The 24785-nt window shown below is 34.9% G+C and overlaps 1 protein-coding gene and 1 long non-coding RNA gene across 5 annotated transcripts in view; one reads left to right on the top strand and one right to left on the bottom strand.

Annotated features, from left to right (window-relative positions):
- Nucleotides 1-21246, bottom strand: part of uex (metal transporter uex) — a 48896-nt gene extending 27650 nt beyond the window's left edge. For all 4 annotated transcript variants that reach the window (XM_046618681.2, XM_046618683.2, XM_046618682.2 and 1 more), the window contains exon 1: nucleotides 20771-21246. In XM_046618681.2, the coding sequence (XP_046474637.1) occupies nucleotides 20771-21246 (476 nt within the window). The remainder of the gene's footprint in view (nucleotides 1-20770) is intronic.
- Nucleotides 21210-23932, top strand: LOC124215365 (uncharacterized). Its single transcript, XR_011176549.1, has 3 exons — nucleotides 21210-21283; nucleotides 21572-21679; nucleotides 22207-23932. It is a non-coding gene; the product is annotated as an uncharacterized lncRNA (long non-coding RNA).
- Nucleotides 23933-24785: the final 853 nt, after the last annotated feature.

Below are 24785 nucleotides of genomic sequence, written 5' to 3' on the forward strand. Positions count from 1 at the left end.
ACCTGTGAAGAGGGAAATGTTGTGTAACTAAGGTTCGAATTAAAGTGAGATCGAAGGTAATCGAGTTGAATTTAGTTTAAATGATATTTCCTTGATGCAAAAAAAAAAAAAAAAAAAAAAAAATTAAATAAATAAATAAATTAAAATATGATGTTTTTAGTTAAAATTGAAGAGATCACATTATCGAATCATTTTGACAATAAAAAAGATTGCGTCGTTTGAACGATTTTAATGAACTTGTTCGGCTTGTTTTGTTCGCAATTGAATTCTCTCAAAATATAAAAAAAAAAACAAATTTTGTATATAATTTTTCGATTATTCAGATAGCTAAATTCCATGAAATCAAATATAAATGTCGATATCTTGAGAACGGATGGATTCGAACGAAAATTTAGTACCGTGACGTTTTTTGTTTCGCCAATCACGAATTTAAGGTCAAATTTGCGAGATTTAACTTTGGCGTATTCAAAAAGCTGAAAAAAAAAAATAAATAAATAAAATCATTCGGATTCGAATGAAAATTGGCACTCGTAGATCGGTCGGGTGGCTGATGACGAATCTGAAGTCACGTAGGAAAATTCAAAACGGCGATCTAGTATGGTGGAAGAAAACCTAAAAATACTCCAATTTTGGTAGAAATTGATAACCGTAAGTTTTTTGAGTCACCGATAACAAATCCAAGGTCAGACTCCCAAAATTTGTAATGGTGGATCAATTACAGGGGTTCAAAATTTAAATAAATCATCAAATTTTCTTGTAATATGGTATCCGAGGGCTTTAAAATCGTTAATAATCCGAATTTGTAATTCGAAATTTGAACTGGAAGTAACGGCCAGTCTAAAAATCGATTGTTTATCAAGACGTTGGTTGACCATTTACAACCAATAATTATTTCACTGATTACGTTTTTCCGATCAATCGAAAAGACAAATATAAAATATGACTTCGTTGATTTGTAGGGAATTAATTAACGGTCAACACGAGTCCTAGTTCGTTAAATTTGTTCAAGCGTTCCGATTTTTTTTATTGCAGAAATAATTTTTTAATATCTATAATTGTGCTATTGTAGTTCAAATTTACGGTCTTCCGAAAAATGAGGAAAAAAAATTCTGTTCCAAGGAAATATTGTTTCAATTTTTCAGCGTTTCACGTACGGTTATAACATCATCTTCAAGAGACTTGATAAATTTCGCCTCCAACTGGAACATGAAAACTTACCGAGACCGAGTAAAGATTATCGAATGTACGTAAGTGAGTTAAAAAAAAAAAAAAATTGTTTACACAAGAAGACTTGATTACACAGTTTTTTCCGAGCAAAAACTTATAATCGTATAAGCTCGTGCGTGTTTCCTATATACCTATATTTGAAAACAGTTTGTACAAAGAATCTAACGAGCACGTGCCATTATAAATAATAATCGCATATAAATACATATCGATTTGCTGCCTACATCGATAAAAAATCTCATAATCTCAATATAAATACCAATATTTCAGCTTGCTTCAACCGCATGTGAATTAAAAAAGCGCGCAACTGTCGGTATTTGGAAGATTGTAAAAGTAATAAACTTTTTCCTTTCACTTTGGATAAAATATCTACCCCGCCAAAATTGTTATTATATATCAACGGAAATCCATATTAACTTTGCATGTGTTTTCGATTCTAATTCAAAAGACACTCTGCGGTTCGATTCGCATATTTTTACATTTATACATACATATTTGTACGTACATTTAACTTGATTGGTATGAAAATAAATGATGATAATAATAATAATAGAGGCGGTCAGTTGAACCGTAGAATTGTTGCGTAATATACGTTACAGGAATTTTTCTTGGAACTTGAACACAAGATTTGAAAGACGAATTATTGATACACTTTATTTATTCATTTCAATTATTTGTTGCAGTTATTGTTTGTGTTCTTTTTTTTTTGGAATTTATGAATTTTTGCAAAACTGTCAAGTTTATAGGGTAATTTTTTCAAATAATTAATTCATCCGAAGAGTTTGAAGAGGAAATTTTTATAATATTCCCAACTGAGAGAAAAAATGATACAACAAATATGAATTCTTATTTCTATGGGTATAAGAACGTGATCTTAAAATCCTGGAACCCGATTTGAAAATCAATGCATCTTTTTACACATCGTCCGGATTTTGTTCAACGTGTAATTATCACACATGGGGCATTCCATGCCAACTCAACCCGCGTTGGATAACGATTTTTTATACGATTGTGGGGCGGAGTCGAAATTCCGAATTTGAAATCTTCCGAAAGCGGTAAATTCTGAATTATTTGGTGGTAAAAATTGAAGTAAAGAAATCGAACTTTGATGAAACATCAAAGTTCCGAAAGGGAAAAATTTCGAGTAGACAAAATGCCAAAAGTGCGAGATTGGAAAAATTTCAAAATCTGTAACATCGAAATTTTGAATGATCGAGGATTTTCAGTTTTGTGAATTTCTGACTTGGTCAAATTTCACCACTTTGATCTTTCTTTGTTTCGGATTTGCGATATTGTTGTTTTCGGAATTCTGGTTAACGTTTTTTTTTTTTTTTTTTTTTTTTATTTTTCACTCTCCAACTCGTTGAGTAAACCATGCTGTTGACATTTTAGTATTCCAAATTTTACTCCATCGAGTTAACTTCACTTCTCGGAATTCTGCCCTATCGTAACTTCAATCTTCGTAATCTCGAATTTCGAAACTTTGAGCCGTCAGGTTTCCGACCATTCGAAACATTGTTGTTTCTTAAAAGTTTCATCTCTTCGCTCCAAGTTTCGCCACTGAAACAATTCGAAATCAAGCGTTTCCGGATCTTTTCTGATTCGTATCTTCAATCCCATTTCCCGTGACAGTAATTTGACTCTCGAAGTAAGTCGGTTTTTCTTTTTTTCTTTTTTTTGCCAAATTCCGATATCCGTCACGCCACGATGTTCGTTGTCGAAAGTTTTGCACAAACGATAAAAAAAAAAAAAAAAAAAAAAAGTATCTTCGACGGTCAAAAAGATCACGTCAAAAAATCGCGGGTCAAATCAGGCCGAGATTGAGTTGGCATGGAATGCCCCGTGTGAAAAATACCTGAATCTTTATTTAAGAGGAACAACTCCGATCTAGGGAGATTTATTTTGGCGCACAAGGTCTTCCGTCGTCGTCGCGTATCGTTGTACCCAACGACGCGATCAGGGCCACCACCACCACCACCAACAACCGGACTGTTTCGTCGAGACGTCGTCGTCGTCACAAGCAGCGGGAAGAACGACGACGGCTGCGGCGTCTACGCCAAAAAACCAGAAACGAGAACTGACGCGATGAGAGCATCGCTCGGCTACGCAGTTCGGGCGATCAGGAAAGGCAGACGACTAGACGATTTCAGGGTATAAATAAAAAGGAGGAAAGAAAGAAAAGAAAAAAACGTCGCTCTCGCGTTTGTACGTGTAAAACTGATCGTTGCTCGAACCGCGGTGTGGTTTTTTTTTTTCTTTTTTTTTTTTAATTTGTTTCATTCTTTCTTTCTTCCATCTAAAAATGTATCTACGCTTGTGAGAAAAATTTCATCTCTTGTAATCATTAGAGAGAATATTTCAGTAAAACGAGCATCGTTACGACAATGGTTTGAACATTTTTTTTTTAAGGTTACATGGGTTGTTAAGAGAGATCAAAAACAAAATATTTATTTACTCTGATTTTTGTTTTTTTTTTCATTTAATTTTTTTAATTCTTATAATGTAAGAGTTATTCTATTCAAACTTCAACCACATGGACAAAAAAAAAAAGAATATCTCGCCAGTATTTTACGAAATATTGATCGAAAAATTTTCAAAATTCACCCGTTGAGAACTGGTTTTCCGGAGAAACAAGTGTCCTTCGAAAATTTTGAGAAATGTAACTTAATGACAAAAATATGTGTTACAAGTTGACTTTTCGTTATCGAAACGTTGAATTTGCTTTTCTTTTTTTTTTTGCTTTTTTTTTCCCTTAGCGAAACAAAACTTTGACACGAATTTTCATAATCCACAAAAAATCAAATTATAAAACTAAATTTTTTGGTTTCAGTAAGAAAAAAATAGTTTTCATTTCGTACTCAGGAACACGATACTTTTTTGAACGGATTTTATAAAAAAAAATGACGATAGTTTAGGATTGTGTAATCATGATCACACTTTTTCTGAAAATTTCCCTCCCTCCCTCTCTCTCTCTCGGTGTACATCTACATACATGCAAATAATACATTACCTATAAACTCTAGCATATAAGTTGATGAAAATTTCTCAATGTACGTCACTTTTATCTACGCTATCTTCATTGATTCAGGAACATATTGTATATATATACAAGCGATAAATATATTCTCTTTTCAACGCCGTGCCGATTATATTATTGATCTACGTATAATGTTTACACATTACTACGCGTATCCACGAAGTATGAATGAATGAATAAACTGTTTCATTCTTGGATATTTTTCCCTCTCTGAATTTCACACTTTTTTAATTTTATTTTTTTTATTGAACCTTCAATTTACAGAAAATTCTTCACTTCATGGTTAAAGTCAATTTTATATACACGCAGCAATAAAAACTTGCAGCAAGAATTTACTGATTTTTGTTTTCTTCCGTAATTTTCGGAAGTTTTCGTTTTTTTTTTTTTTCTATTTCTTGTTCACTTTACAAAATATTCTTTATCAAAGAAAATAGGAGAAATTGATCGGTAAAAATGATTGTTTTGTTTGTCTATACTCGAGGAGAGAAAGAGAGAGATAGAGGGAGAAAAAAAAAATACAGATAAGTAAAAACGATTTATTATCAAGACTTCCAAATACTTTTATTCGATGAACATGAGAATTTCACTATATATATTGTTGTATACGTTGAACAACAGAAATAGTTTGAGGGTCAAAATATTAAATAATATAGTTGGGTTAGGTCAGATTATTTATAAATAAAATACGTTTCGAAACACATACGGAAATTAGTAAATTTTTCTCTCTCTCTCTCTCTCCATCTCTCTATCTCTCTCTCGTAACAACGACGTGTAATTATAGTTTCTACATCAGATTGGATATCTTCATGTCTACGCACACATAATATTACAAACGGCTCTTCAAATAAAACGAAATTTCGCAATTTTAATCCAAACGAAATTTACGTCAATTTCGTACACTCTCAGGCAAATAAGATAAAACTAACGTAGAGAAACTTGTTTCAGTGTAAATTCAATCAGCGAAAGTGCAATAAACCGTATCGCAGGTAATAATAACATAAATAAGTCATTCATATACATGGCAAAGTGATAACCGAACTTTGAAAGTGTTCCACGTGTCCGTGATATATCATGATCCAAATGTCTTTGTCATTGTTTTTCTCTCCTTTCCCCCCCCCCCCCCCCCCCTCTCTCTTCCTCAACTTCTTCCCTTCTTTCATCGTTTCTCCATCTCTCGAACAAGATTTATTACATAACATTCTTGCGTGTGAAATGATCGTAAGTTACCTAATCTCTTTCCTCGATCCGATCGGACTTTAATTTTTTTTTTTTTTCCGATACACGATCAGACCCAATAATAATAACAACAACAATAATAAAAATAATGTTAATTTTCAGGTTCACGTCTCGTTTTACGAATAGGTAAATATTAGAAAAATAATTACAATATTTTAACGAGAATTTGTGACCGATTATTATATAGAAGATTGTGATTCGAGGTATGAACTCTAATCCGAACGCAAACATTTCATTGTCAGTGATAATCAGGTCAAGATACAATGATCAATGGACTCAACGAACGGATAATCAGGGTCTCCGAAAGAAGAGAAAGGAAAAAAAAAAAAGAAAAAATTAAAAAAGTAGCTCGATCAACTTTTTGAAAATTTTCAAAAAGAATTTGGTTCGATTTCTCTGTTTTGTAGCCTGAACTTCCGAGCCTTCTAAACGGAGACAACGTTTAAGGAAGCGAATAAACCACAAACTTCGACATTGAAAAAAGCCTATCAATGAGATCATAAAACGGTAGATGCGAGAAAAGAAATGTTAATTCAAAAATGTAAACAAGTTATTAGCCTAAATGTTTTAGCATTAATTTACTAGTTACGCGAACAATTGTAAAATCGTGTCCAACTTCATTCATACAATCAATGTAATCAATTATTAATTCTGTCAATCTCAAATGTTGATCATTTCTTATCTAGTTGGTGAGAAAAATTATCTGCCGCGATATGAATTACACAAAAACTGTAGACCTAGAGTACATTTTTAGAATCGTCTACATCGACTATTTGTACACGGCTACGAGGACTTAGATTTAAGTTTTTCCTATCTCGCGCAGCATTAATACCTTGACGTAAATGAACGAGGAATTCCCGCAACGTCGACTGAATTTTATCGATAAGACTTAGCTTGTAGAAATTTACCGAATCGCCTGTTTTTATCCTGCTAAAATCTTTGGATATTCAATTTTACAACGATGCCATCGACAGGTTTATCATCGTCGACGAATAAAAGAAAAATAAATAAATAAAATTCTTCTCCATAAAACGATCAATCGTAAAGTAAAATCTAACAGCTACTGATTTTTTTTTTTTTTTTACCATTTTCGATCGATTTAGATCAAAGCATCGATACGTCTTTTTTTTTTTTACTTTTTTAAAACAAATCTTCCTTAGATAAGGAATACAATGATTCGATAAATAATAAATTAAATCCTAAGTAACGATTTAAATTTTTTTATAGATAGAAAAACATGCACTTGTAATTTTTCTCTCTCGTTACAAGTAGTTTTAAGAACGCTTTGAATATTCCTCCGGCATTTTATAAAGGATAAATAATCGTGTTGAAAGAAAACGACTAAAAGAAAAAAAAAAAAAAAATTTAAACTTACAAGTACAGCTAAAACGATGTAAAAATATTTTTCATTCGTCACTAACGTTTAATCGGACGTTTATAACAAAATGGAATTTTAATTATCGTTGTAACGAAATATCTTCTGTGTCACAATTCCATTTTCATGGTTTTGTTTGTTTACCTTTTTTTCTTTTTTTTTTTGTTTGTTTGTTACCTAATCGGAAAGGTAATTTCGAATAAGTGAAAGCTCTCGTCAGGTGAAACTAGGGGATTTTACTACCGGTGGTAAATAATTAGGTCAATGCTACCAGAGAGTGAGTAATTTATCAGATATCCACGTGCTCGTAATCGGATTGTATTAGCGAATGTTGGGGGAGGGGTGGATTACCGACTGGAAATAGATCTGATCTTTTTCCTTATAGCTGTAAAACCACCGACTTTACTTACACGATTTTGAAATAGTAACAATATGCGTATTTGTAATAAATAAACGAAATTAACTCCTCGTGTTTCATTTACAAATTTGTCATGTTCAAAATTTCGATTTAAATTGTAAGCGTAATAAATTAACGCTAGAAAACGGTACGAATTCTATGAAATATCAACGTCACTTCGCATTCCGAATTGGCGGTAAAAATGTGAAAACACAAGATTCGTAATCGAGGATCGGAAAAAACATTCGGCACTCCGATACACGATTTTTCTTTGAATTTTCATTTCTCTCATTCGGATTCTCAATATCTACAAATTTTAATACACGATACTGCACGTGGAACTCGAAATCGGTAATTAGGAACAAGAAATCAACAAAATTAATAACAAACACATTTAATTTAATAATTAATATTAAAACAATCATTTCACGTGGTTCATTTTCTTTCACAGAAGGAAAAAGAAAAATGAAAATAAGTAAATAAAAGTGTTGGATGAAATAAAAAATTTCTCAATCCGCGCCTAAATGATATCACATCAAAATCGTATCGTCAAACATACGATAAACGTCAATTTTTAATGCAAAATCAAATTAATATTCACAGCAGGCACAGCCAGCAGAACAGAAAGAACAGAACAGTTACGAATCGTTAACGTTACGTCAATGTGTGTACACGTATGTATATCTGTGAGTCACTTCCGTGACGTAGAAGAGATGATAATATATAGGCCATTCCTCTTAAGCTTCAACGAAAATCAGGAAAAAAAAAAAAAAACTATTTCTTTAACGTTTAAATAAATGAATTTTGATTCTATACATCGAATAATGACCAAAATCTTCAATCGTTACTTATAAAGTTTACTTTCGTACTTTTTAAGTTGACAATAAGTCTTGAAGTTTTCGTTCAATCAATCGTGACCTAAAACTTCGAGACTTGAGTTTATAAACGTGAAAAAGACAAGAGCAAACTTTGTGAGTAATAAATGAAGATATTGTTCGTTATTTTATATAAACTCGAACAAAAAAAATTCTGTCGACCTGTGATTAATCAGTATTTTTGAATAAAAGTGATTTAAATTAGAAACTAATGTTTGTGATAATTGTTATTTACGATAAATGTTTAAGAAAAGGGGCAATTTTCCTTAAAATTCCAAAATATCGTTCTGGTTTCTGTAAAATAAAAATTTATCTAATAAAACTGTCGTTTTTTTTTTTTTTTTTTTTTTTTTTTTTTATTAGTTACGTGAAGGAAATGAAAATTTTACAAATGTGTACATATTATACCGATCAGTGACACAAGAGTATTAAATGCATAATATAATGTCCACATAATTTCGAGGAATGAGGCGATTTTTATACATTTATTTATTTATTTTTTTTTTTTTTTGTTAGGAATATTAATTTCGAACTATTATATAATTCTATTCATTTCTTGATACAATTAATACTGTGAGTCTGATTAATTATCTGGCCAATCACATCTGATACATATTGTTGAAACTTTTGAGATGGAATAAGAAAAAAAAAAAAAAAAACTATGCCTAATATACTTGTGGCGGATAAAAAGAGGAAAAAAATAATGAATGTGGGAAAAAGAATTTTGTTCACTTTTAGAAATAGTTGCGTTACTTGCAACGAATGAACGTTGAATTCCGCTTAACGTATGCTAAAATTTTTTGCGTCAAAATTAGCACGTTTTTTAAGTTGATTTTAAATTTTACACCGTGCTGTGTAACTCTATTTAATATAGCCTCAATGTCACTTCGTCTCTGCAAATGCGTCGAACGGCATTTATTTGATACTTGTAAAAAAGAAGAAAAACAGAAAAAAAAAAAAAAAATGATTCAGTTCCAAGACCATCGAATAAAAATCAACGCCCACGATCATCTGTCAAACAAATGTGTATGTATTTTATCACTTATATGACTCAACTAAACAAATTATATCATCAATTGTTTCGCATCGTGTGATATAATAAATTGAATATGCGGTTTATTGTGCTTAAACTCGTTGCACAGTTACAGTTGGTGTAATAAAAAAAAATAACTGAACAAAACTTTATATCAAAGCGACTCTGAATCAAGGTCATGATTATTTGTGAAATATAAACAGCGAGCGTAATGATTTTTATTGTTAATTTCTTTCTTTTTTTTTTTTAATACCAACATTATTGAATCAACTTTCCTATAGATTTTTTCTTTTCCACGACCTACTTTTCAGTTATCGATGAAAAATCAATCGTTGCCATTTGAATTCGCAAAGAGGAATTAAGAGACTTTGAAAAAGTTAATAAATAATCCCGAAGGTATTTTTCGAATGTCACGTGATTGACCTGAAAAAAAAAAAAGTGGAATACAGGCAATATTCAGCGACACGTGGCAGCTAATATAGACAGAGTAACCGATTACATGTAAAACTGCAAAAAATTAAACTTCAAAGTCTTCGAATCGTCGGCTATAATATATTGACAGTGAAATTTCGAGAAACGAGTATTGCGAGAAAAATTCTCTAAATTAAATTATTCTCTAAAGTAAATGTTATATATATATTGTCCGATATTCGTAACAACATGAAAAATCCTGTACCTCAAGCATGCGTAAACGAGAAGCGTCATCTTGTTGTAATACCTTATTATTTACGTGAATATAACCTTGTAAGGAATAATTCAAAGAGATACTGAGTAACAACGCGTATCGCATAATAAGACGATTGCACGTGGAGAGCAAGCAGGAAAAAGACGATAAACTTTATATATTTGCGGAAGAAATTTATAATTAATATTGTTATCCGTTCGCCTCTCCGAGGACGACGAAAACACGACGACGAATAGGAAAACAAAAAAAAAAAAAAAAGAAAAAGAAAAAAAAACAAGAACAACGAAGCAATTATCACAACACCACGATGATGAACAGTTTTTTGATCGTTCCCTTGTACAAGAGTATATTGTTTATACACTGCATGATATAATTAATAATAATACACGCTGCCGGCATGACCGAGGAATATAATTATACAACACACTTGAGCATGAATACACAAACGCAAACGGATATGAATTCAACGAACGGATCGAGTTACTCGCGAGCTTCGTAAAATGTTCGAAACTTCTACGGAATGCTTACCGAGAAATTCAATCCCAAATGTGACGTTTAGTTTATAATTAGCTGATTGGAGTGTCGAGATAGCGACACGGGAGAAACAATAACACGTGTGTGTGTGTGTGTGTGTGTGTGATATAATATTTGGGGTGTGCAAAAGTTATCGGCGTTGAACGTAGATACAGAAATTCTTGAGATAGAAAAGGAAAGTTTTCAACAGAACCAACGTTTGGTATCGTCATCCACGTGAAAGCGACGAGAAATTTTGCACACCGATAATACGTTGTACCGGGACAATCTCTTCGAGACTTGAAAATGAACCGCGCATGCGCCAAATAATTCGATCTCATTGGTCGGCGAAATCTTCCCGCAGCGATGTTCTTGTCTGCGACGCAGGCGTGCCAACGTACGCAAAATGTGTACGTTTGAATTTTCAAAGAGCATAAGCGTTAAATTCCGACCGTTCTTTGAAGAATCAACTTTCCGACCCGATAACAAATGCTTCCCAAACATTTCCGAGTCGCTGCCTCAATTATTTGAGATTCTAACCTCGAAAATTTGTGTCAACTACATCGCCGTCAGATACAGTTTGACAGCCGAAACTCGGGATGGCCAGCCTGCACGAACAGCCAATAAAACTCGCGCATGCGCGGTTGATTTTCAAGTTTCAAGTTTTTTCCGGTATGCGTGTATCAGGGTGATCCTTATTTGGGGGTCGGAAAAATTTTCATTGGGAAGTGTACCAGATCTGTTCCAAACCATTAAAAAAAACCTCTGTGTGACGTTTAAGCTTCTACGTCAACTGAAACACGTACCTGAAAGCTCCGAAAGTTTGAATGTAAAATACGTGTAGTTTATGTAAGCAGTTATTTCGTTTTGTATAACTTTGGTGTAAATTAAAGGACCGATTTGAAACTAGACGGAGTTGTTGCTTGTAATGACAGGGAACAGACTGAAAATTTCAACATTTAATATGCGGTTGATTTTCAAATTTCGCAGCAATAATCGCAGCATCGTTGTACACCTTTCGTATTATGCACCCACGGCTGACGATGACGGCATTGGTTTCACGCACAATCGAGAGGAGTTGATTAGGATACCGAGAACGAAACGACGATACTCGAGTATCGACAATGAGATGCCTGGAATGTTTTCCAGCTCGCTGCTGGTGCGTGTGTACCACACATATATGACGTGGTAGAGAAAGATAAGGAGAATTATCTCATACGACGTTTTCGAGTGAAAAAATGTCGGTCAATAAGCAGGAAAAACTGGTTCGACAAATCGGCAGAATGGCGTTCGTACACCGTTGGAGAAGATTTAACTAAACATAATGACTCGGCAGGTTGACTGTGTATTTGTGGGTGACAACCGATTTCAATGATTTCAAGCGATTTCAAGGGATTTTAAAGTGCCTGCTTACCAATGGAGTTACCGATTTCACCAAGTGAATATCCCTTCGTTCCACTCCGCTCTGTAGATGCAATTTCGAGATTATGACGATGACTGGAAGTGGAAGCGTTTTATCAATGAAACGTCGTCGCGCACAACAAACATTTGATATATTTTTATACACCCAAGTGCTACCTGTGTGTAGGTTTATATCCACAAGTGTGTAAAAGGACACGCACACCAAGTCCGTTCGTAACTGGGCCGAGTCAAGTTTCACCTACCAAGATCATTCTCGGTCTTAAATGTACAAGGTAGCTGAAATTCCAACGAAGTTCAAGTTCGTAGCGTTGATGTATAACGTAATAAAGATGCATGAAATTTCATGGGGAAATAACGGTTGTTTCGCCATTTCGGAATCGTCTCAGAAATATCGATAAGCCACGATAGATCAAAACTTAAATATGCACCGTACGTTCTCACAGTTTGCAAATTGAACTCCTTCAAAACCGTTTGCAAAATTGTGAAATAGTTTTGGCAGTGTTTTGTTGTGTTAACGTTAAAGATAATCGTGCAAAGAAAATAAATAAAACTTCAACCTTCAGCTGCAACAATAAAATATGTTCTGAAATACTGTTGTATATACGTACAAAATTTGTTCGCGAATCAAAATTCGGTCAATAAGAGAAAAAAAAAAAAATTGAAAAAAATAAATTGTTTACAAAATACTTCGCAGAGTGCGGATTTTAGATCGATTCTACGACAGATTCGATCGTTGGACTTGATTGATTGGTTACCGACCGATGACGTCATGCCGCGTTGTCCCGCAATTTTCCTCACGCATTTCATATCATTTCACTCTTATCCTCGAGTCTCTTTTCGGCCCTCCCATCATACGGTAAACACTGAACCACCCGACAAGGTCTATTATATGTATACGTTTATACGAACGTGTTGCGTTACTCCGACGATACAAGTAAGAGCTGCACTTGCAGCTACATCGAAAATAGCAGACGTCGCATGCCGCATGTTCACCTAGCTCAACGAAATGCGACTTATACTAGGTCAAGATGCACAGCGTGTGCATTATTATTTCCTTCCGGCCCCTTCCGTCGGTGTGTTTCCTTTTCCGTATCTTTTTTCATCGCCTAATAATCGTCATCGTCATCGTAATCGCGACTTGCAGTCGTAAACACACACGTAACAAAAATTCCTGGACAATTTGCGTGACAAGAGGGTGAATTCCTAACGACTGCACGGTCTGTCGTCTGCAAGAGTTCAATGCGCATGCGCTACAATCTGGGATCAATTGTTTGCCAGGGTGACCAACCGTCGCGAACGTAACCTCAAAAATTTTGACGATTGTCGCTGGTGTAGTCGTCTGTGTTCGACACAGACAGCTGTCAAAATTTTTCATGTTACACAAGCAGCGGTTAACCGTCGTCTAAATTTATGACGGTTGGTCGCCCTGGTAAATAATGCTCTCGGATTTTAGCGCACGCGCGTTAAACCGTAGATGTCGGAAAATTCCGTAGCTGGCAATCCACACTCTGTACGATAACACATGCATAAAACTCAACATTTATACGTTCGCTCGTAACTCCAGAACTACCGAACCGATTCTATTCGATTTTTTTTTTTTCTTCTGTGGATAGCTGCAAAGTCCGGCAAGGTTTTCGACTCTGTTTCGTTACAAACAGATCAACGGTTCTGGAAGTGTAACGATATTTGTGCGCCAAGCCGGAACGAGATCACAAACATTCACATGCGAACGCTGACCAAACTTTTACAGATCATAGAGGAAAGTTACGCTCTCAAGAGTTTTCAAGGTCTCGATCAGCTCTGAAAAAAAAAAAAAAAAAAAAAAAAAAAACTCGCCGAGAACTCGTCTAATAATTTTTACACAAAAAGCATTTGAAAATATTCGCCGGCGGACCGGCTACGGACTTGTGAACCAGGTATGACACGAAGTATGGAAGATGATAATGTACGATCGTGATTATATGCGGCCGTGATGTAACTGGACATCGCACTCCTTTCATGCGTTATTCAAACGCCACGGCAACAGCGGCAAACGGGATGAGCTGATGGTTTACTGACGACAGTAAGTACTGAGACATTGCATAACAGTACTTTCTTTGCCTTCTACAAAATATCGTCGGTAGCCGGTGGCCGTCGTCATGTTTCAAGGCTCCAGGGACTCAGGGTGTCCAGCAATACCGGATTTCAAAATTCCCCTATAATTCCTGGTCATTTTTTTAAAAAATTCCCAGATATTCTTAACAATATTTTGAGCAGCATAAATACCGAATATTAATTATTTCAAACGGTAATCTTTAAACAGGCATGTTTCAAGGCTCCGGAAACTCAGGGTGTCCAGCAATACCGGATTTCAAAATTCCCCTATAATTCCTGGTCCTTTTTTTTTTTTTTTTTTTAAATTCCCAGACATTCGTAACAATATTTTGAGCCGCATGGCTACTGAATATTAGTTGTTCCAAATGGTAATATTTACGTAGACACGATACTTGTAAATAATACGCACTTCGATGAGCATAAATTTCCGAATCAGTTGGATTTCTCGAAAAAAAAGCAGGGTTTAGCTTTATAGCTTATATTTATTAATATAATATAACTAGATTAGTTATTATGCCTGTAACACTTCGAAGATATGATTCTAGTATGAAATGTGTTGATTAAGGGCTTTCATTTTTAGACCTAGAAAAAAATTTTACACAAGTTTAATTTCGCGAGAAAATTCCCTGTTGATATATTGAATTCTTGTAAAATTACAGCATTTTAAAGGACATTTTCAAATCCCCGGTCGCTGGACACCCTGTAGAGTGAGTCTAGGTATGTAACGTCTGACTTCTGACTTCTGAGCATAAAGTGAAAGAACAATGACCACAAGCTGCACGAGTCTCAGAACTTTTCGAATTCTTTCACGACGCTTACGAGCTTGGACTTAATTTTCAGCCGATCTATGAGCTACACGATTCTATAAGCCAACGGCGGAATCAATTTTTCATCGATTTAGAAATCTTGTATATTAAATATTTTTAAGAATGTATGCTTGGAATCCAAAATAGTCAGTGAATCGGAGATTAGGAAGATAGAAAAAACTGTATTGAAAATTTCCGACAACGTTATTAACGTACTTAAAAAAATTCGATGTATATTTAAACTATTTGAGAAAAGGATTTTATAATTAGAACGTTCTTGATTATTAAACTCTGGTGTTTTTGTACCGTTTCTCATATATTTCTGGGGTCATCTTATTTATTACGGAAATATTCAGAGATTGCGTGAAAAATACTTCACAAATATTTATCTCCAGAGTGGATGAAAATAGATTTGTACGACTAAATTTGCGCGTTATAACTGTAATACAACGTATGAAATTTCATTAATGTTTTATGAATGAGTTCAAAAACAGTGGAATCGGTTTAAAAACGTCATATTTTAATGATTACGAAAGATTTTTTTAATAACAAATCTTCGAATTGTTGACATGTTAGCTTGCGTTAATCAAATTTGCTCAGATTCACTTCTATCACATATTAAGTATGTCATTTAATTCGTGTTTACCATTATCGATGAAAATAACACTGCTGCAGACTTTATAAACGGTTTTTTCTCTTTTCCCTAACTTCTCAATCGCCAATGATAAACGATGATGATGGAAATTTCGGAGCAAAAATTCGATAACATTCCGTCCACTGATTTAGAGCTAATTATTATGTAGAAAATGTGAAGATATCGAAACGAGGAAAAAGCAACAAACCATATTATCACCGCTTGGATGTTATTTATGGATACACGTAAATATCGTTCGGTATTCGGCGAAGAATTAAACATACAAACAAGCGACGCGTGTGTAAATCCTGCACGCGGATTCCTTTTTTTTACATATTTTGCAAATTATCTTTCCGGCCACGTTTAACCCGCAGGAATTTTCAAAAAAAGAAACATTAAGATTCATTTGTTTTAAACAACAAACGACAATTCGTCTGCATTAATAATTTTTACCGATCAATTTTGCGAGTCTGTTTAAAATCAATTTCAACAAATCAAAATATCGATCTTTCTAATAACGATTAGAAATCGCTAAAAAAAATTAACAAAAAAAAAAAAAAAACGAACAATTCGTCAAGTAAAATGTTTGGGTGAAATTTATCACAAAAACTGCGCGTTTAAAAAATATGTTTCACTGGGTTTAAACTCGCACTTGGCTCTCATTTTTTTTTTTTTATGAGTCTGAAGTTAGCAACGTTATTGTAGCGATTCGCGATTCGGAAGACTCGTGATTTCGTAATTTTAAGAATATCTGAAACGCGGTAAAGTGCAATAAAGCAAAGATTATTTTTCCTCCTACGTTTCGTTGCGGTAACGTTACTTTCATACAACTTCAGCCTCGTCACGATGATAATCACTGAATCAGGCGTTGAAACAAAAGGGAATATGTTTAGACAGAACAGAGACAAAGAGAATAAAATCCATTTCTCACACGGATGTACGTGCCTTGGATAGTTTTTTTCACAATGTGCATTCGCATGTGCGTAGAAATTTTTTAATTTTTTTTGTGTAGACACAACTGAATTATATTACAAACGAACTTCGTTCTTTCACAGATTGGTAAGGTATGCATGAATATCCATCGTGTGTATCCGAATTCGATGTACAAATATACGTGGAGACATGTATACGTGTAAACACATGTGAATGGAAACAATGAAACATTGTGAATTGAATAAATACACTGTAACACATGTATGGATGTACGATGTATAGACACCTCAATGACTATCAGTGCGTAAATGTGGTGTACACCCCGTTTGCATACATACGTGTAGGCGCTTTATAGAAACCTCAGAGAGAGAAAGAGACAGAGAGAGTGAGAGAGAGAGAGAGAGAGAGAGAGAGAGAGAGATATAGGTCACACATCTATTTTTACACAGTGACGTGTGGAGGAGAGTCAGTCTCTGACGAATGTTTGGACAATTTGCTTTTTTTCATTTCGTTACTCCATTTAATAACATATCCAGCAAAAAATATGAAAAAACCAGCGGACACTGATGGTTAATTTTTATACGCATGCTACTTGTTGAGAAATAAATTATCGCACCGCACACAAGTTTGCGTGAAATGTGTATGAAATTATTGTTAAACCGGTTGTACAGCTGGAAGAATTTTTCTTCAATGTATCGTGTGACCTGAATCATTGTTTCTTAAATAATACACAATCGGAAAGAATCACACGATGGATTTTCAGCTGCGGCGCTTACCAAATTCTCATGCTTTATTTATTTACACGGAAAATTTTCGCCGTCGCAGTCTCGACTTTTCCATCATCGTGTTCCTCGATTTACGTCGATGACTCGTACCTCGAATTTCCTTATTATTTCATTCTCACTGTGTAAAATGATTCTTGATTATTCATAACGCTCTACGCATTTCAAGATCCTTCAAACTGATTGTGAGTATAAGGATTTTCAGTCACCGAGAGGAAAAAGCGACAGAACAAAAAACATACTTTTGTTGTATTGAAAATGAATTGTAGGAATAACGGAGCAGTTTTTATGAATTACATTTTTCAGTACATACATATTTTCTTTAAATATTCTAAATGACGACGATTGTTGGGTGTTGAAACGAAAAATCGTCGTTCCTAGATCTTCGTTCGCAATTTAGAAAAAAAAAAAACAATGATAATTTTTCAAAAATTACCCGACTTTTGTTTTCATTGTTATTAATGTTATTTACTAACTGAATTTCAAAAAATGGACATGGACATTCAGAAGTTTTTTTTTTAGTGTCTACTGGCAGAATTTCAGGGACTCGGTGTTTTAAAATTTCGACATTCGAACGGTACATTGTATTTTTTATTGGTCAAAAAAATTTTAAGATCAATTTGGATCGAATAAGTATAATATGTTTGGACACCACGAGTGTCAATTATTAAAATGCCAAAAGCGTACGAGGTTGGAGTTATAATATATATTTTGCAACTTTAGAGTGAGTTCAGACGAGTTGAGTTTTCAAAATATAAGCACGTTTTGATTTGTCACAGGTTATTTAATCTCAGACTATCCTCAGGTTGATTTTTTTTTTTTTGTAAAAGTGGAACATTCGTCGTTAAAATTTCGAAGATTTACTGCGCGTTTCGTTCATATTGAATTATATACTCACTACAAACAACTCGACCAGAGTTTTCGACAAAACTTGAAATATTTTTCCAAAATCATCGATTCATTATTCTTCATCCAAGTGACGATTTTAATATCTCATTTTATCTAGCGATCGTTTTCTATTATGCAAAGAATTAATTTTAACCGAGATCGCGGCTACAGTTTCTTACAAACTTGTCAATCGAGATTATACGCTTCGGGAATTTTCAAAGTCGTTACAATTAAGTGATCCCTCTGAAGTTGACGATTCGACATTTCTAGTTGAAGCTCACAGTTTAATTTCAAATTTGCGTGTGTGGAATGCACAACGTTTTATCGAAATTCGGTTAATCTACTTACTTCATTAAACATTAACCTACTGTTTGGCTATTATTTAAGAATCGTCGATGGCGTTCAATGAAGTCTTTAATGAAAACATTTTCCTTTTTCAGATTCGTTAATTTGTCGTTTATTAAAATCGAAGTGCCGAACGAAGAAATTCAATCTCTCGTTACAAATTACATTTTATTCATCTCGAGTTTTCACTAAAAGCCGAAAACGCATACAAAGCCTGTAACGCCAAGTATTTCGTTAGAATTTCGTAGACAGATGTAAAACTTTGAATTTCAAATTTCAGTTTCTTCGGAAATTCGGTAAAATTCAATAGCTCACTCATTTATTGTGAATCAATGCGACCACCACGTACGATTATTGTAAGCTTCGTCTTCGCACTTTGCAGCTTATCTCTACTCGATGGGCGTGACCATAAATTAATTCATAATAAAATTACTGAAATCATTTCAACGAAAGTAACAATTGTTATCCTCCATTTTCTGTGCCAGATATCTCTAGACGCTGCGTAGTAATTCTATTCTACAGGGTGAACGATCGAGGGGGAAACAGAAAATCGATCCAAAGTCTTGGTCTGGCTGCATCAAACAGCACGGAGAGTTTCCCCTTCTGGATAGTAATTTCGGTCGGTAAAGTAGAACTGGGCGACGCGTGGCCTCAAAGTTGAGAACGAGGAGGAAGAAAAAGAAAAAAGAAGTGGACCGTTAATACCGGGAGTTTACTGCGCCACAGAGAAACGATGAAGAAGAATTCTCGCTCGTTCGCGTTGTTGGTTAAACTGAAATCGTATTAGATTATAACACGTGCGTTGCAGCCATGCATTTATACGTCGTGAAATGCAGCAACGTGTACATAATATTCATATATACGATGATGTTGATAGATGTTGAGTTACAAACAAAACAAGTCTGGGGCGTTCGATTTCGCAATTAAACAAGTTAAGAATATAACAGCGACCACGAATGCACGCTACAATCTCTCTGTTAATGGTTATTTGTCTCATCGTTGACGTCTACGGGTCGATATTTATAATCGACGACTCGGATATTCCTTGCACGTAAATAAACAATGGGTGATACAATAACGTAACAAGGATTTTTACACCATCGTTTGAATCAACCGCCCATACCATGGTTAGAACGAAGTTGGGACGTGATAAATTTCTGAGGTTACTTGCAATATCCGAAACGTTACGTTATGCAATACTCAGAGACGTTTATTTACATCGTTTTTGGTATAAGCGTGGGTGAAAAAAATTTCTACAGGATTAGACGCGCGTTACATAAATTCGGGAGAGATTGGTAGCCTCCTCTTGTTGTGTTATGCCGCAGATTTCTTCTTGACCAACCGATGTTGTCCTGATTACATTTCTTCGAATTTGCTGTCAGTCGCTGCTGATGTTGATTGGAAATCGAGTTTCCATCTCGCGCATGAGCTGCTACCGAATATCACGGCCAAATTCTAATCGTAATTATAGCTTTATCTCAAACAGCTACGAAGCTCTTAATGCATCGTCAACGTTTTTATGTCAGATGGGGAACGAAAAATGAAAATGAATCAAAGCTTTAAAAAAAAACTGTGACTGAAGTGAAACAAGTTTTGAATTTAATTGAACGAATATCGGAAGAACAAACTTTATAATAACACCCTCGAATGGAAAAAAAACATTCGATTATTCCAATTTTTAAATATTTATCAGATCGTTTTGTCCGGGAACGAATCATCTAGAAACTGTGTACTAAGAATGAATTTCACGTTCGTCACAAAATCATTTATTATGCAAAATGATTATTGCAGGTTGCTGTTGATAACTTGTTAATTAATGATTAATATAATTGAAGATTGATTTCAGACAATTTTTAAAGAATCTACTCGGAAATCGTGAATCAGCCCTGACACATCAGAAACAATTTTTTCATCCAACCAACGGAGCAACAAAGCAACATTTCCGAAAAGATAAATAACTGAAAGAATCTCAATTGAATTCAGATGGATAAAATTCTGTTCAACTTTCATAAAGCTTGATATTGTCACGTTCTGCGACGCATTTTTAAACTCTGCCGAATTTGACAATTGCAAACGTAATTCACGGTGGTTCGATTCTGAAAGGAACAATCGACGATCGAAGAGTAGAAAAAGAGGGGAAAAAAAAACTGACTCGCGTCATCGGTTTTAAAACTGATTCAAAACTGCCAACGTAACAGTTTAATCGCAGCCACACTCGGAGCGGCATAAACTGCTGATAAGTGTCTGTAATCTCTCGATGGATGAATATTCGTCGGAAATGGAGAGGCGACAGCTAGCCGAGATATGAAACGAGTGGTAGCGTATAACGTGAAATTAACAAATCGAATGTCCCGCTACGCAGCGGCAGTTTTTTTCTAAAAAAAATACGACGACGAGATATAAAACGAAAGAGAGACGGAGAGTGGATATGCCAGATTGGCATTCGCCGATTTATGATGAAGAATAAATAAAGCGCATGTTTACTTACGATCGGTCGTATAATATGACGGAATAATCCGCGCCCAGGTTAACCCAAACATGTTGAAGGCGTGATTTCCGTTGGAGGCAAAAATAGACGGTCGTAACCTTAAATTGTTCGGGTTGTTGATAGTCGATCTCGTAAATAGCACGGGTTCCATCACGGTCGAGTGACACTTGACGTAGCTGGTTATTCCCATTGTAATTAACCTCACAGTAACTTTGGTCGAGTGACAACACCAGGGGAAAATCTTCGGTAATACCGGCGCCAGTAACCTCAATATAGAAAAGTGAATTACCGGGCTTTGGATTTGCTACCGAAAACTCCGACGGCAACGACGATTCGTCGACTAATTTCACCGAGGCGATGCTAACCGGCCTGCCGGACACTCCGAGCGCGTTGCCGCTCGCTAAGTGAAATACTCCGATAGTAATAAATAGAATAAAAGTTGTCCGAGCTCCCGATTTGATAACATTTTGCGCCATCGTGCGAACACGGGTAACGAGCAGCAACTTCACCTCGGTAAGGATTAACGCATATACTTATAACCTTCGTTTCGGACGGTGCGCCTGCGTAGCTGGCCTTTACGCATCGTCCAGAAAACATCGACCTATTCCGTCTACCTATCTCTCTCTCTCTCTCGGCCCCTTGACGCCCGGCCACCCTTGACGCCTCTGACCGAGGATGCCGGCGGTCATTATCATCGCCGTGTTAAGCCCACGTTCAAAACACGACGACTGGATCGAAGCGATTGATTGCTGGACCTACTCGATAGCGATGCGATACGAATTAACGTGTGTCTGTGTATAGTTTCAGAGTCGCAGCGATTTCAAAATCTTATTCTCATCCGGCGGAAGCCAGTTGCTGATAATCCAATTTTACCGACGGAGTTACTTCCATGGTAATGCAGCTCGCTCGGCAAGGCGCGAATTCAGGGAATATTGACGGTTAGTGTTCATGAATTTCTGCAGGTGTCCGGTGCGCGAATAATGGACCTCGATTTTTCAGTATAAATTCAGGTAAATAAATATCTCATATTTCTATACCGTCGCAGCAGCAATTTCATGTGGTAAATATGTTCTACATTATCTGCTGTGGTGGTAAGTACGGATCGGTGGCAGAAATTTATTTATCGCTAACCGATTATTTCATGAATTCATTTTTTTGCAAGTAGAGTTATTTAGTTTGCGGTTTGGTTTCTACAAACTTTAAAGAAATGAACTTACTTCAAGCATCAGATAATTTCGTTGATTCAGCGTGTTTAAGGTGAAATTTTTATTGCGGAAAATCACGCCGTTATAAAGTTATTTTTCAGCTAGTAGCTGTAAAAAATATTCGATTTCCTCACTTATTGTCTACTTTCAAGGATGGTACAGACATAAATTTCAATTTACAGTAGCTAATATATTTTACTGCTGAAGCAAGTAATGATATATTTCTTACAGTCTAGATTGTCAACACGCAGCGATTACAAGAATCATATCTTGATGGCCAAAATAAGCTAATGCAGACTGTTGAGATCGGAAGAACATTTAAGATGACGATCGATGATCGTAGATTTTACTGACCATTTCGATCAAAGTTGCACAACATCGAACCCGAAGTACAAATTCTATTTGGCCTAGAAAGTGGATGGATCCGAAATCCGAATCCGATCTGGCATCGTAATATTTCGGTGTAAGGTTGACACTGTCTCTGGGAAGCGAACTTACCGATATATTCACGACCGGATTCACCGAAGATCAAGCCTCTCAATCCTCCGATGAACTCAAATTTTCAGATCGAAAAATATGTTCTTTCTCACTGTAATGTGAAAATCAATTCTATTCTAAGTGATGGAGAATTGAATTATTTCATCACCCACAGAGCCATTCGTTTTGATGAAAAAAAAAAATGTTGTAATCGAAGGCAAGATTCTCGAAGAATTTTCCGCGGGTATCACAATTCTCCCTGCTAATGCGAAAGAAGTGATGAAAACTTGCGAAGAAAAATCAGCTACATTTGGATAAAATGTTATTTTTCAATATTTGCAAATGTGTGCGTAACTTTGAGAATATTTGTTGGATCGACATGAAATTTTCTGTGTATATAGGTACTTGAATATATATTATTAGGATTTATTGACATTTATGTTAATTAATTAACGAGTAAGCATTACGCATATTTTACAAGGTACGATGAACATAGCACATTCTTTTCTTTATCGATGTATAAAACACGAGCCGTATTAAAGTTTAAAATTCATTCGTTCATCCGGTTCATCATTCATTCATTCCATGTGTTAATTCTTGAAAATGATATATATTGTTAAAATTGTAAATAATTGTCTTTTCATCGATGCACTTGACTCTTGGATTTCACTGAGTTTATTTTGTTTCTTTTAAATCGTTTCTCTTCAATTTTTACGTGGTTTTTGTAGTTTTTGCTTTTTAGTTTCGAAATGTCTATCTCGATGGTAACTTTGCTTTAACAACACATTAGTCGATCTTCGATATCCGATGTGCGATTACCGAGACGGGAACCTCCGTACCTCGTTCCTCCAAGAGAGTCGTTGTTCAAGAGAGCCGTTTCTTCTGAATATAGTCGAAATTGATGAAGAAACACACCACGTGTCCCCACTCCATGGATCAGATTCTGATCACCTCTCGTTGTGTCTATTTGGCGGGTATATTCGAATTATTAAAATATGTACATTGCGAAAATCAAATTAAAAAAAAAAATCGATTTTTGAGAAATCCTAATTGCGTATAAGCCCTTCGAACGAAAATCACAAAGTTATAAGAGAAATAAAAACCGTCGTTTTTCGTTGGTCACAGTATGTCAATCGCGAAATGAGGTTCTACGTAATTATTATTAGAAGTTAGGAAAGATTATTGGGAATTGATGATACTGCAAATCCAAATTTAACGGAATCTGGTTTAGATTTAATATATTTTCAATAATTTCTTACCCACTGCAGTATTTAAAATTCATCCGTCATTCGTCAAGTCAACTTTCGCTGAAACATTTATAACTATTTTACACAAATATGTAACTGTAGAATAAATTTTTTTCCGATCAACTTTTAAAATAAACAAAATGCCTAGAAGTGTTACTTATACATGTATTATGTATTACGCGATATAACGGTAAGACAAAAATTCATTGTCTCAACTGAATCGTTCATTATGTCAAAAACTATAATAGTATCCATAAATCTAATAGTCATGCCGAAGCAGGTTGAAAGAATAATTGTTAAAGAGACAAAACAGCACACAAAACTGCTTGGTACAAATCCGAATTTTACTTAAATTATATACACCGATATTTGAACAATGCTTTGTGATACTTAAAGTCCCAAAATGTCGCTAGTTGTTCTGATCTTAAAGTCGGAATCTGAAGTCGAAAAATGATGAATCTAAATTCTAGGGTTAATTAAGCTTTATACTTATATGGATATGCAATCATCGTAAATGATATTGTGATGTTATAACCATCACGCTTCACACGCAGATCAGTTTATTTGGCAATTAATCGACATATTGAATCGACGTTTTTTTTTTAAATGGCACCTAACTGATTGTGAGAGAAAAGAATAACCGCAAACACGCGAGACGAACTTTTTAATGATACGTATTAAAGTAATAATTTTATGTTTCTATTTTCACTCTCAGGAATCATTTAATACTGTGCACTATTTTAATTTCGATTACTCCTATTATTATTATTATTATTGTTTTTGTTATTGTTAGCTCCGAATTAATCAAATCGGAACTACCCCCAAGCCCGTGGAGGAGTACTAGTAGGTCTGATTTTTATAGATATTTGCCAAAAATTGAAATCACTTGAAGGTAACGTCATGCAAATATTGAAATTTGCGTGAATTGTTCAATTAGACGTTATAAAAATGATATTGTATGCACTAATCTATCGAAACTTGTTATTTATTGTCTGTAGTCTCCGTTGAATTTGATTGAAATTCATTTTTCGACACGAATGTTACGTACATGGTCAAGGAAACTTGACTGAAAATCTCAACGATTGT

The sequence above is a fragment of the Neodiprion pinetum genome, chromosome 3 (assembly GCF_021155775.2).
Source record: "Neodiprion pinetum isolate iyNeoPine1 chromosome 3, iyNeoPine1.2, whole genome shotgun sequence".
Lineage (NCBI taxonomy): Eukaryota > Metazoa > Arthropoda > Insecta > Hymenoptera > Diprionidae > Neodiprion > Neodiprion pinetum.